Source organism: Barbus barbus (assembly GCF_936440315.1).
Source record: "Barbus barbus genome assembly, chromosome: 26".
NCBI classification, from domain to species: Eukaryota; Metazoa; Chordata; class Actinopteri; order Cypriniformes; family Cyprinidae; genus Barbus; species Barbus barbus.
Window position 1 is genome coordinate 30257347 of NC_136754.1, and position 15378 is coordinate 30272724.

General features: G+C 35.9%; 2 protein-coding genes across 2 annotated transcripts; one reads left to right on the top strand and one right to left on the bottom strand.

Annotated features, from left to right (window-relative positions):
* Positions 1 to 2211: 2211 nt before the first annotated feature.
* Positions 2212 to 6044, top strand: LOC306846204 (uncharacterized protein). Its single transcript, XM_079379369.1, has 2 exons — positions 2212 to 2475; positions 3877 to 6044. Exons 1-2 carry the CDS (start codon positions 2361 to 2363, stop codon positions 4833 to 4835), a joined length of 1074 nt encoding a protein of 357 aa, XP_079235495.1. The 5' UTR covers positions 2212 to 2360; the 3' UTR covers positions 4836 to 6044.
* A 1609-nt stretch (positions 6045 to 7653) lies between these two features.
* LOC306846177 (uncharacterized protein) lies at positions 7654 to 13828 on the bottom strand. Its single transcript, XM_079379326.1, has 3 exons — positions 13693 to 13828; positions 13332 to 13443; positions 7654 to 11532 (listed from the first exon to the last, which is right to left on the bottom strand). Exons 2-3 carry the CDS (start codon positions 13402 to 13404, stop codon positions 9641 to 9643), a joined length of 1965 nt encoding a protein of 654 aa, XP_079235452.1. The 5' UTR covers positions 13405 to 13443; positions 13693 to 13828; the 3' UTR covers positions 7654 to 9640.
* Between the last annotated feature and the right edge of the window lie 1550 nt (positions 13829 to 15378).

Consider the following 15378-nt stretch of genomic DNA (forward strand, 5'->3'; position numbering starts at 1 on the left):
TTCCAAAAGTCATAAAGTCATATCAAGGGTGTTTCCTCCGAGGAGGCAAGGGAGGCAGTGTCTTCTCAAAAAATTGGACGAGAAAAGAATTTGTTGTACAAAAATAAAACAACGCCAATGTTACAAAATATAACATTAGAAAGTGTATAAATGACTTGTTTTTTTCTTAAAGAAACACTGTCCAACAGTGACACCAGCAGGTAAAGTTATAGCGGGAGTCCATGTCTCTCTTGCCTCCCCTGAGCCCATTGAGTTTAAACAGACCCTAAAGCATGCTCTGAGTTTGGTGGGGGGTAATTGAGAATGAACGGGGGAAAGTCACGTCAGAAGAGGCAATGCCTCTCTTTTTTTGTCTATAGTCAGATGCTTTTTATATATATATATATATACTATATATATATATATATATATATATATATATATATATATATATATATATATACTTGCATTGTTGTATGTTTATCTTATGTTTAACTAGTATGTAGCACCATGGTCCTGCGAGACACGACATTTGGTTGCACTATATGTCCAAACATGTAGCAGAATGACAATAAAGCTCAACTTGAACTTGAATTGACACTGAATGTTGACTCAACTTCAACCTCACCCTAACAAGCTAATTAAGATCAATTAAGCTAATTTGATTAAAAGTAATCAAATGTCTTGGGATGTCCAAACTTTTGCATGGTGCTCGGCTCCTTTTTTTACTAGCACAAAACTAAAATGATACACTAATCTTGCTTAAAATGTTCAAACGAATGTTTCATCTTTTAATTTATGCCTTTTGGAGATCAGTTCATAATCTACTCAACTATTTACAGTAAAATAAAATTTAACCAGAGGTGCACAAATTTTTGCATGTCACGGTATCTCATCATCACAATTAGCTGGAAGCGGGCTATTTGACTGTTTTCTATTGATTTGGTAAATAAAAATCTACCTCCTGGGCACTACGACGTATCAAACAAAGCCATTCAAACATCCCTGCTTGGTAAACATGGTAAAGCATTCAAAAGCACATTGTTAAAGTAAATATACAGTGCAAAAAATACAAAAAATCCATACTAATACGTTCATATATAACAATAGTAGTGCCTAATGACTAAATACAACTGTCAAGTGAATGTTTCAAACAGAACATTAAAGAATTTGAACTTATTCTTTGACCTGGAACTAAAATTTGATTTTGTGAATCAATGTTGCCTTAATGTAACACTTCATAATTTTGGCACCTTAGAAAAAAATAAAACATTCACAATATAACAGTATTCTAAAACTAGAAACATTTCCAACAAAGGTTGGCGGGTGACTAATTAAAACATATCGCCCAAGAATCCTGACTTTATTGTCCAAGGCAGGGGCGCCTGTCCTGCTCCCAGTACAGTATAAATTAATAAATTATTTTACCTTAAAGGTTAGCTTTTTCAGAATATTTTGAACAAAAAGTATTTTTTCACAGCTTCTGTTGCTCATTCAAGTACTTTCCGGCATACACCACACCTGTCAGGTAAGGGTACTGTTAGCAGTGGAAAAGCAAGCTGTACTGTACTGTACTGTACTGAACCTACCGCTCGGTGGAAATCAGCCATATTTAATCATTTTACATTTTCACTATTTGCATTATACTGTATTTTGATGCAGTATTTTATCTGAAAATAACATTTATGCAGTTATTATTTCTTTATACATTTATGTCTTTATAAATATGCACACATATTTTTATTTATTACGTAATTATTTATATATATATTGCATGACTTACCTGATGAGATTTGAGGCATGTTTGGGGTTTGTATGCATGCGTGAGACAAGCTAAAGGACACTGTTACAGGAAAACATGTCTCCAAATATTGTACTTATTTTAATATTCTGGTAATACATTACAGATATAATTCCTGTAGGTGAAGTTTGTCCCATATAAACATTCAATTTTAGGCTTCTTAAACATAACAATAATAATAATAATAATAATAGAGATGTCTATTATAAGTTATTCATTTCAAACTACAAAACGCAATTTTTAATTTTAGCCATAAACAACGTATGATTATTTACTGTGTGGAGCCTTGCTTGTATTTTCACATCGCTGGATGATGTGTATTTAAATGTTCATTTCACCAAATAAAATGATGCTGTCCGTATATTTGTTGAGAAAGGAGCGTATAACCCAGACTTTTATTCTGATGTGTGTAGACGTCATAACCCTGCGCCAGTGTGTGTGAGAGGTTCGGGCAGCTGAACACGTCATCCGGGATTCAGAGCGGGTTAAGGAGTCGCGTGCTGAATCTAATGTTTTATGTCAATGACGCCACATTATTGACTGTAGAAATGACGTGTTCATTATTCTCATCATCCGAAGCATGGCGAGTGTGACACATAATATTATAAAGATGGAGTTTATTAAAGAAGAGAATGAAGAAATGGGAATCCCAGATCCCTGCAGAGTGAAAGATGAAGATGCTGAGGAGGAAATAGGTCTGTTTCTGTTCTCATACACAGTTTTAATAATATTCTTGAACATGATTATAGTCATATAAACTGACATTAGATGAGGAATTGAGTCATATGATTGACCAAATTAAAGTTGATTGATGAGCTCAGTTTTTCTTTATGTGATGCATTTCCAATTAAAATGTTAAGTTAGGCTGGAACATATCTAAGAGATCATACCCTGTTGCTTTTATTAGAAAAATGCTTAATGCATTACATTTTAATTAAACCAATTCGATTTAGTCAACTAAAATTAAAACAATTCAGATGACTAAATAACATTCTCGTCAAAAGATAAAGCTAAATAAAAAACTGTCAAAAATAACACCTAGCCTCATAAGTAGAAAAACAATTATCTGAACAAGTAAATCATAAATAACATTAAAATAAGGACACATTTCTGTCTAGCAATAGTATTCAAGTACAGACATTGAATAAAGTAATCTGATATATATATAAATAAATAGTTTTCGCTGTATTAATTATTCTACAAAAGCTATTCAGTAAAGACGGGGTATCCACGGGTCCTCAGGAAGTTCTACATTTATTAACTATTACTTAACTATGATTTCAACACAAGAATTGCAATATAGCTTAACAAAGGCTTCATAAAGCAATTGTAAATGTAATCTACTGTATATGAATCGAGCGGTTTAATCTGTAATCATTTTATATGATGGACAAATTTAATTTCGTAAACTCAAGCGAGCTCATACTTGCTTGTCATACGAGAGAAAACACTCATTGGTTCTTGGGGCAGCTGATATATGCATGTGTGATGCACCAGAACAAACATGGTTGGTCTACATTTACATTTAGTCATTTAGCAGATGCTTTTATCCAAAGCAATTTACCAATGAGGACAATAGAAGCAATCAAAACCAAGAAAAGAGCAACAACATGCAAGTGCTGTGATGAGTCCCGGATTAGTCTAAGTCTCAAGCTGATGGAATAGCAAAAGAATGCTAGTGTGAGAGGTTTTTTGTTGTTTATGTGGAAACTCAAATGTGCTTCTGCAACGCATGAAAACAACATTAGAATGACAGAATAAGCCTTTCCCCTGGTTTCAAAGACAAGGCTTAAGACTAGTCCGAGACTAAAATGTAAATCTGAGCTGTTTCAACTGAAATAAACTTGCAGTGGCTTGGCTTTGTCTTAAGATGCACACCAGTTATGCTTTTCTCTAAGGCATGTTTATAAAATTGACTTAAATGTCCTGATTGAACTATGGCCTGATCCTGGTTTAGTCTAAGCCATGTCTATGAAACCCGGCCTTTAATTGTTTAATATCTGTTGGTTTGTGGCTTTAAAATGGGCATCAGCTCTATTTTTGTTTCACCTTTCTATCTTGAATTGATTTTTGACATTTCAATATGTTTATTTTAGACCTGATGCTGCAGAAAGAGGAAAGCCAAGAACCAAATGAAGTGGAGGTGAAACATCATGATTTCACAAGTGGAGAAAAATCCTTTAGTTGCAGCACAGAGACCCAAAATAATTTCACAGTAAAAAGAATTCAGAAAACAAGCTCGGAAAGTTTGTTCACTTGCCACGAATGTGGAAAGAGTTTCTCGCGTGAAAGACTCTTTCGTAGCCACATGAGAACTCATACTGGCGAGATCCCATTCACCTGCCAACAGTGCGGAAAACGTTTCCTAAAGGAAGGAGACCTTCTCATCCACACGAGAACTCACACTGGAGAGCGGCCTTTCATTTGCCCTCAGTGTGGGAAGTCTTTCTCTCACAAAGGAAATCTGAAGTGTCACATAAGGGTTCATACTGGAGAGACGCCGTACACGTGTCTTCAGTGTGGAAAGAGTTTCGCTCAACAGAGACAGCTGAAAAGTCATCTGCAACTTTACTGTGGAGACGTACTGCAGTGTTCGGAGTGTGGCAAGAGGTTTGCAAACAAGATCAACTTCTTCAACCATCTGCGCATTCATCCTGGAGAAGGGCTGTTTAACTGCAATCGCTGCAGTAAAAAGTTTCTATTTCTGTCTCACTTGGAGATACACATGAAAAGCCACACTGACGAGAGAACGTATTTGTGTTCTTTGTGCGGAGAGGGTTTTAAATGCCTCAATAATTTGAAATCACACCAGAAAATGCATGCTGGTGTGAATGCCTGTGTCAGAGCGAGCCACTTGAACCAGCAGCAACAGATCCATACTGGAGAAGAAACAGACACTGATTCCAATAGCACAGAGACTTTCACTACTTCAGAAACTTCAAAAACACAAGGGGCGCATGCTGGAGAGGAGCTGTACAGCTGCTCCTTGTGTGGGATGACTTTCAACACAGCAATTTTTCTATTGGCTCATAAAAAAAGGCACTCTCAGAAATAGCCATAAAGAGCAAAGCTCATCTTCAGGTGAATGGAGTAAAAATAAGATGCACCAAAATGTGGAATTTCTCCCACAAAACATAGAATAGCATAGAATTTGACCTCTTAAAAGAGATCAAGATATTAGTTCCATAAACTTGTATAACTTTGCAATACCACAGTGTTTGAAGGGATGTATTTTGTTCATGTTGAGTTATGGACTAGCCATAAGTAAGACATTAATTAGGCAAGGTTAATTATGCATACACAATAGTGTCATTCCGTGTCAAATCAACCAAATTTCTAAAAATTCCCTGGCTCAAATTTTTGATTTTGATAATATTATTTTCTGAACAAAGACAGACATGTATAGCAATAAAACTCAAAATATTAAATGTCATGGATGAATGTTTACGGAGTAATCCACTATTTTGTACAGGGTTTCAGAGCCAAATTACAGGGGGGTAAAAATGACTTCAGAAAGATGGCAGCATCATAATGTTATTTTTACACAGAGATTGGTAGGTCTGGCAGTAAAATCTGTTGACTTTAGCAATCCTTGTTGCATTATGTGCCAATGGTGACCATTCAAGAATGGGGAAACAGCACTTTTCAAGTTTTTTCTCCAAAGTTTGCATGCCTGTAACTCAAGAAGTATTGAAGATATCTTAATGTCCTTTTAGACGTTGGGTCTTAACAAACTTTCCTTTTGGTATCTTCATTTTTAAGACCCTATATGGTTCAGGTGCAGAGATATTGGAATTCTATTGCTTACAATTTTTAAAAAAAAATCTGGATTTGGTATAATCGTTTGGCATTTGGTAGTTTGTGGAACAAACATAGTCTCTGTGTTAAAGTAGCTAGATGATACAATCGCTATGTGTTGTCATTTAGCAGATGCTTTTATCCAAAGCGACTTACAAATGAGGACATTAGAAGCAATCAAAACCAACAAAAGAGCAACAACATGCAAGTGCTATGACAAGTCTTGGTTAGCCTAATGCTGTACACGTAGAAAGGGTTTTTGTGGTTTTTTTAAGAAATTGAGTAGATATAATATAGAAAAAAGAAACCTGTTTTTTTATTTTTTATTATTCATTTATGCCAGTCTGTCTGCTTCCAGTCACTGGCCCCAGATCAAATACTTACTCTACAAATAATCACTGGCAAAGCTTAATTACATTTGTATAGATAACTTAATCTATCACCTTATTGCCAGAAACATCACAGTAAAAAAAATATCAGAAATATTACATATCTGGCAGAAAGCAAGAAATAAGGATACTGAAATTCCTGTAAGAACAGAAATAAAACAAGTGAGAGACAGCCTCCCTCGTTGCTGAAGGAGGACAACAAAGCCATTCAAACATTCCTAAATGGTAAACATTGTTCAATTTTGAAGCACATAACACATTGTTACTATTGTTAATACTAAAGTAACTCAAATATTCACTGCAACTAGACAAAAACAATCTTTGTCTATATTACAGTAGTGCCTTATGACTAAATATGACTGTCAAGTGATTGTTTCAAACATAAAATTTAGGAATCCTGAGTTGTTCTTTGACCAATAGTTGACCTAGTAAAATCTAGATCGAAGAGTTTTTTTTATGGGTCTGTGCAGAGAGAGAGAGAGAAATTGCAAGCTCATAGACTGGCGTGAGACCGTGAGTGTGTTCACAAAAGCCCCTTTCTTGGTTGGAATTGAAGCAGCACTGCGCAGACTGATCATTGACATCAAAGCACTGCGAGAGCGACAGAGAGCAGATGGCTCCGCATGCTTTCGAATCGCTCTCGCAGTACTTCGATGCCATACGCCGATCGGTTTGCGTGGCGCTGCTTAAAATCGAATACACCTCATTCATTGTAGTCACTTGCCTCATTTCTGAATGAATTAGCCGTTTGAATGAATCCCTAATAACTCGCTCATTAAAACAGCCAGTTACCGTCATCTACTGGTGGTTTGGTTTCATATTTAAAAGTATTACATTTTTCTCAACAAAGATAAGTATGAACAGATGACAACAGAGTTGCACTGTCCAAAAGGTTTGTGGTATAAATGTGCTTTTTTTACTTGAAGCATGTTGTATTTTTCCTTTAGTGCACCAGAACACTTAATTTACATGTTAAATTCTCAAAATTTTCTTCTAACCCTAGACCCCCCTACAAGTGTCATATTTCAAACGGTCACCTTTTTGACCTCTTGTGAGTTTGCAGGTATGAATTAAAGGGTAGCATCCAAAAATCCTGACTTTTGTGCAACCGCAAGCCTAAGACAATCTCAAACTTCCTGACAACAGCAGACAGTTTTAATTTCAGCGATTTGTGTCCAAGGCAGGGGTGCCTGTCCTGCTCCCAGAGGGCCACTTACCTGCAGAGATTTGCTCCAACACACCTGCCTGCACGACTGCTCCCAAGATTCTCTGTGATGCTTGTTCTTTTGTCTCTAGGCGTGTTTGACTACTGCGTAGACTGATTAGTGTCTGACATCAAAGTACCACAAGAGCAATTAGAGAGCAGATGGTTCTGTATGCTTTCGAATCGCTCCTGTGGTACTTAAATGCCATACACCGATCAGTCTACACAGCGCTGAACACACCAATAACTCCGCCCTCACTTCTGGAGTGACTGCAGACCTGGCATTGCTGCTGTCCTTAAACTGCTGGTGCTGCAGACTATGGTTTCAGACACCACTACAAACTGCTGTATCTGTAAAGATTCTGTATGGTGGAATAATGTCAGATCACATGTATTCTCCAACTACTGTTGGAGATGTTATTTTTGACAAAGTGAGGTTGTATATTAAATTGAAGGGAGCCGATAGCTGGAGCACACATATTACACAATAAAATTTTATTATTTCAGAATATTTTTAATGAAAATTCACGAACAGCCAAGTCATTTTTCAGAGCCTGTGTTGATCGATTAACAACATTTTCCAATTAGTGGTGGGTAATGTCAATGGTAACACGTTTTTGGAGCAGGCATAAAACTCTCTTGGGGTCTTAGGGAGAATGGATTCTACAAGAGCTGATAAAATGTAAAAACTAACTTGAATGCAATGTAAGTCGCTTTGGATAAAAGCGTCTGCTAAATGCATAAATGTTAAATGTAAAGTGATAGAATCTTGCATCAAGCCAGGTATCGTTTACAAAAGCGTGCACTTTGAAACCAATTTTCCGGCCCTCTAAACATGGCTGTCGTGTAAATGAACAGCCAAAATGCATAAAATGTTTTCCATAAAGGCCCCTAACATAAGGGGTGAGAAGGAAGGCTAGGCCTCCCCTTGGCAGAGGAGTTCATGGAGGAGCTGGCAGACACATAACCCCTGATGATGAGAAAGGACTGAAGGTCCCACTGTGGAGCCCTTAGATGAGTGGACCAGGGAGGAGCCAGGGGGACTGAAGACTGAGATGGAGACAGGTGGGCCAGAAACCAAGGCAATGTAGGAATGAATGTATTGTCTTTCTCATCTGGCTCAAGCTCCAGGATAAACTCGGCTGTGTGTACTAGCTTTTAAGGTCAAACTCCCTGCTGGTAGGAGGCCCTATGCAGGCGTGGGCATTGCTTTCAGGATGGGTGTAGACTCAGGCTCAGGGTTTGAGGCAGGCATTTGCTCAGGCTCCGTGTCTGGCGTGCAAGTGGCAATCATCATCAAGGAACCTCTCCTTTTGAGCACTAGCTCAACAAAATCCTTCAACTTCCCTCGATGACCATTGACAGACAGGGGAATTATATGTTGAACATGATCATTAAGTCCAGTCAAAAAATAATGATATGCTATGTTCCAGAAACTCACTGGTGTGGTCCTCGAGGGAGTGATTATCCCGAGAGATGAGGTGGCAAACGGCTGGAAGATACATGTATCTTCTTTAGATCCTCTGTTCTGTTATGGTAAGGCAGGTGAAGGAAGATGGATCTCAAAGTCAGCCATTTAACTTAATTTATAAACATCAAGAAGGTAATCCAACATTTACTCAAACTAAGGCACAGGAGGGCAGTTTCAGCTTTACGAAGATTAGGAAAGACAATACAGGACAATGAACTGAACTAAACAGAGGGCTTAAATGCACACAGGATACTGAGAGGACAGGTCATCATAACTGGTAACCATAGGAACAAACCACACATGGAGAAAACACTAAGAAAGGAGCCTTTACACAACGCAGTTTTAACTAAACCTGAAACCTTTTTAATGTGTTTGGTCATTTATTTACATGACAACAGCATTTTGGGGGTATGAAAAGAGCAAGTTAAATACTACACCGTTATTGTCTCCATGTAAACTATAAAATGCAAATTTGCTGAAACGGTGATACACTAAGGTCATACAAATCAGTATCGCATGTTCCGTCAGTATGTGCTCAAATTTAATAAAATGAATTTAATGCAAGAAAAATGTGTCAGTTTGATTTACAGAGCTTTTCATATACAATGGTGCAAAGCTTTACAGAAAATACTGAAGAAATATCTACCATAGGTCACCACTAAGCAGTTCCATTTAGAGCTTCATAAAAAAATGTTATTGGTTATTATACCCACAGTGAGAAAGCCAAAAGCAAGTCCTTCATAAGGTGATAATAGTAAAGAAAAATGACCTGGTTTCTCCTAAGGTTGTGTGTAGTTCAAAGGGGTTTCTTTCCACATTGTGGGCATGTTTAAAGGTGCAGTAGGCACGTTTCATTACAGATTTGTGCAAAACTTTGGTCGCTAAAAAATTGTTTTGAAAAAGCATTGTTTTTCAGAGAAACAAGTATGTGAATTAGCATGTTTCCTAAATATCTGCGAACATATTATGCTATTGTTATGCTTTTACATCCAGCACCTTTAAGGACTCTCTTCAAAGTGAGTTTCTACATGACTCTGCAGGATTGCTTGACGACTGAAACTCTTTTCACACAAAGGACACGCGTAAGGCTTCTCTCCAGAGCGAATTCTTGTCGGACTCTCTACATCTACACTACTTGTAAATTTCTTCTCACTTAGGTGGCATGTGAACAGCTCCTCTTCAGTGTGAGTTCTCATGTGCCACTTAAGGCTTCCTTTATGGGTGAAACGCTTTCCACACTGTTGGCACGAGTAAGGCTTCTCTACGGTGCAAATTCCTTTCTGACTCTCAACATCTACATTTTTTGTAAACTTCTTCTCAATTTGACGGCATGTGAACAGCTCCTCTTCAGTGTGAGTTCTCATGTGCCACTTAAGGCTGCCTTTATGGGTGAAACGCTTTCCACATTGTTGGCACGCATAAGGTTTCTCTCCGGTGTGAATTCTCAGGTGATCATTAAGGTGTCCTCTATGAATGAAATTCTTTTTGCAGTGATGGCATGTGAATGGCCTGTTCACAATGTGAATTCTTATATGATCATTAAGGTGCGCTTTCTGAATTAAGCTGTGCGCGCTTTGATGGCATGCAAGGTTGATGGCAGTGTGAGCTCTCAGGTGAACGTTCAAGGGTCCTTTCTGACTGAAGCTCTCTCCACACTGATGGCACGCAAACGGCTTCTCTCCGGTGTGTATCCTTACGTGAACATTAAAGTATCCTTTATGACTAAAACTCTTTCCACAGTGAGGGCATGTGAACGGTTTCTCTCCGGTGTGAGTTCTCATGTGATCATTCAGGTGTCCTTTTTGATTGAAACACCTTCCACACTGATTGCATGAGTAAGGATTGACTTTAGAGTGAGTTTTCATGTGACACTTAAACTTTTTGTTACATGTGAATCTTTTTCCACACTGAAGGCAAGTTAAAGGGTTCTCTTCAGCGTGAATTCTTCTGTGAATCTGGAGCTCTCTTTTATATGCGAAACTCTTCCCGCACTCATTGCAAGTGAAAAGTCCTTCGGTGTGAATTCTCATATGCCACTTCAGGCTTCCTATGTGCGTGAAGCTCTCTCCACACTGATGGCACGTGAACGGCTTCTCTCCGGTGTGAATCCTTACGTGAACATTAAAGTATCCTTTATGACTAAAACTCTTTCCACAGTGAGGGCATGTGAACGGTTTCTCTCCAGTATGAACCCTTAAGTGATCATTAAGGTGTCCTTTATGAAGGAAACTCTTTCCACACTGATGGCATTTGAAAGGATTCTCTTCAGGGTGCAATCTCATGTAACGCTTAAGAGTTTCTTCCGTGTGAGTTCTCATGTGCCAGGAGAGGCTTGCTTGATGTGTGAAACACTTCTCACAGCGAGAGCATGTGAAAGGCTTCTCTCCGGTGTGAATCCTTAAGTGATCGTTAAGATGTCCTCTATGAATAAACCTCTTTCCACACTCAGGACACATGAAGGGCTTATCTCCAGTGTGACTCCTCATGTGAACATTAAGGTGTCCTTTATGATCGAAACTCTTTTCACATTGACGGCACGGGAAAGACCTCTCTCCAGAGTGAGATTTCACGTGATTCTGAAGAGTTAGTTTATCAGTGAAACTCGTTCCACACTGAAGGCATGAAAAAGGCTTCTCTCCGGTGTGTATTTTTGTGTGGACAGTAAGATGGCCCTTGTGTTTGAAGCTCTTTCCACACTGAAGGCATGTGAAAGGCCTCTTTCTGATATGATTTTTATTGCGATCTTTAAGGCATCCTGCTTGTGAAAGATTTTCAGACTGATAGTCAATTAAAGGTTTTTCTTCAGCTATAACATTTTCAGGTGTCTGGACACGGTGGTTGTCCTCAACTTCATTCAGTTCTCTGCTTTCCTCTTTCACTTCCATCAGGCCTACAATTAACAATAAATTGACAAAAATAAGAAAGAGGGAACCAAAAAATGTCAAAAAGTCAAGCCCAAATAAAAATAGATAGTAAAAGACACCAAGTAACTTGTGTGTGTGTGTTTATGTTCATTCAGTCATTATTAACACCATCGGTTCTTCTACACTACTGCTATGGTCATTTTAGATATATTTTCAAATTGTATTTTTTTTTTTCTGTCAAATTAGTAATATGGACAATAAATCAAATCACAATATTTAATAAACATGCCAAAAAAATAATACTATTTTAAAATGTATTCCTTTAATTAATTAAACTGTTTTATAAATTGATTTATCACTGTTTTTATTTAATTTGTATTTGTGAGCTACGGTGACCAGGAGGGGACATGTTTGGTTCACTTAATTTTGTCGTGACCATGACATATTAACTCGTGGGAAGGTGATATATGTCGTGGACACAAGATAATTTTGTCAAGATAACAACATCCTTATGTTGTGGCCTTAAGATAAGTAGCAGTATATTGGATCCGGGCAGCTCTTAAAGTGACAGTAGTCTAATATTCCTGCTGTCTGTCATTCATGTTAATCAAACACCTAAACAGAGTAATTCTCTTACTGCTCTTCACTAAATCACGTTTGTAATTTTAATAAGAAAAAATATGTATTTCATTAACACAGTCAAAAATATGCAGTTTTATACATTTTATGCATGTAGCATTTCTTATTTGTTTCACAGTAGTTTTGTGTCTAATTACTTGTAATTAGTATTCTTATTTAATCGCTGGCTGTTTACTTGTCTTCAGTGAGCTGGAATATATTTTGTTTTGTTTTTTATTATTATTTTTGCTAGTATTAGTGTTTTTGTGATATTGACACAAATAACTATGAAATTACTACAACAATTATGACATTATGGTATTTTTATGGTATATAACATTTTTTGATATCCTTATATAAAACAAAAATAATTATATTGTGATATATGTTGTTACTGTGAAATGAAATGATCGTGATATAAAATATTGATCATATCGCCCAACCCTATTAGAAAGTCATAGAAATATTAATATTTTGCTGTCAGGAGTGCATGAGCCTTTCTGCAATTCTCTGCTCAAATTCACAGATTTCATTGAAATCGCAAACAAATGCACATCAGATAAAATATAAAAAATATACATTGTGACAAAAATATTCATTTTCCTGAAACATTTGTTCTTGCACAATAAATGTGCCATGTGTAGAATTTTAAACCTACAAGAAAGTGTATTTTTCTGATAGCATTAACCATAAAGTGACTGTAATGGGGAAATCAATTAGCCTGTGCTTTAGTTTCTATTTTAGTTTAGTGAATTTATCTTCTGCTTTAAAATGCATTCTTTTTGTTTTTAGATTACAATAGTACAATATTAGAATATAATGTCATTTTAACCATTTTTTGCACATAATGTATAGCATAGACTACATGTTTACATTCATGTTTTTTGATCTCAGAGACTTTAATATGAGCATTGTTTCATTGGACAACATTGGGCAGGATGTAGTAGGCATTTCATTTTCATTTTCTGGCCATATATCGCTCAGCCCTAATTTAAACACATATACATATACATATATATATATATATATATACATATATATATATATATGTATATATACTGTTTTCCAAATAACCTGCAAATGCATGCATTTACTATGTTTCCTTTCATATTACATCATGCATTAAACAATCATTGCTCTTTTTCTGGCCTAAGACACATTATGAGAAATAATAACCAAACTGAATGGCATTGTTTTGAAAACCAACCTATTTGTTGCTCAATTAGTTCATCTTTGACTCTGCAGGGGTCTTCAGGCTCCTCTTTAATAATAAACTCCATCTTCTACTTTCCTCAAACACTTCTGTGTCACGTTTAAGACTGAAATAGTTCATAGAGAGAAATAAAGAGCAAAGTAAATCACTCTGAAAGGACTCGCCTTACACAATAATAAATAAATAATTAATAAATAGCCTCGCACATTCTGGCGCCATTTACACGAGACCACACAAAGCATTGCATTATCACGTGGAATACATTCATTGTACAATAACAACCAACGCTAAATTAGTACCATGTGCAATGCATTAGTTCAAAATAACTTTAGACTAAAACGGATGTTTAACACACCTTAAACACCGAATATCTCCAAACAAAACCTCTTCTCTGTCGAACAGCGGCAGAGGGAGGAGCCCGGCGCCTGCGTAATGACGTCAGAGCGCTTCCGCGAGGCAAAATAAAAGACGTCACTGTAACGTTTTCGTCTCTAAATGAAGAAAATCAGTAGTCAGTTCAACTTTTTTTTCTTTTTTTTTTTTCCCCAGTTTTTTTGTTTTAAAAAACTGAACCTGCTTTAAAATTATGTATTTTGTTACTTTTTCTGTTGTAATCATAATATAAAACACACTGGGCACTGAATTATTTTATTTGAAAATGTTTTTTTTTTTTTTATATATAAATGCACATTACAGTATACCAGAAGTACATAAATTTGATCAGTTTTTCATGACTTCACTTATTTATGACACTAATATTCACAAATGTACAAGGTTACAAAGTCAAATGTGTTAAATTGTAAGACAACATTTGTTCACACCCTCCTTTATGTTATTATTCATATTAGTAAACTATAAGAGCTTATGTATTACAAATTCTTAGAATTTATGAAAATGTATTCTTAGAATTTTCATCAATGATTGCTCATTGATTTTTTAATGCAAAAAATCATCAGTTTTCAAATATGTCATCTCGCCTAGTTTCCAGTTATGCATGTTTTGATTATAGCCTACTGTAGCACAGATTTAAAGATGCTTCATGCACTGCAGAGCTCCTCAGACTTATACCAAATAAATATGGCTGGAATCTGGATTTTGTATTTTTTTCTCTCGATATTATCACTTAGATATCCACATTTATTGACATCATCATCACCATGTGGACTAAAATGATCTAAACCGTACTCCATTTAATGAATAAACTAAACTCAAAATGTTGCAGCTGACCACTTGATCAGATTCATTTCATACCAGGTCCATGTGTAAACGCCCAAAAATACAAATCAACAAGGACAACAATGCATGGATTTCAGACATAAACATGTTTTTATGTTTATGTTTTTATTTTTCACTGTATGTAAAAAAAAAGAAAAAAAAAAAGAAATACATCAAATCCCCGCTATAACCAGTAGATGGCAGCAGAGGAGCACTTATTGGCTTATTAGTCATTCATTTATACATTATACTTTATATTTTGAAAATATAAAATCACTATTTTAAAATATCAAATCATCAATAAATCTAAGTTTGCCAAAGTTTTGCACTTTTTTGTGTATGAAGTAAGAAAAGTCACAAAATGCCTTGGAATTATTTAATTTATTTCCATTTATAATCACTGAAGCTGTTCTGTGTAATATTATAGAAGAATAATGCAACTCATTTAATAAAAGTTTAAATTTAAGAGGATAATATATACATTTCCATATGAAATTACATTTTGCACATTTAGTTTGCTTCCCAAATAAACAAGTATTATTAGTAAGTGCACTTATTAATGCAAAACAGTAGTCATTTTATGATTAAATTGTCATGAAAATCCAAATAGAACTTAGTAATAGTATATATAAACTCAAATGTTATGGGTAACACGTTACAATAAGGTGTCTTTAGTTAACATTAATGTATTAACCAACATGAACAATGCATTTATTACATCTTTGTTAATGTTAGTAAATGAAGATACAGTTGTTCATTCATGTTAGTTCACAGTGCATTAATGTTAACAAACAACCTGTGATTTTAATAATGCATTAGTAAATGC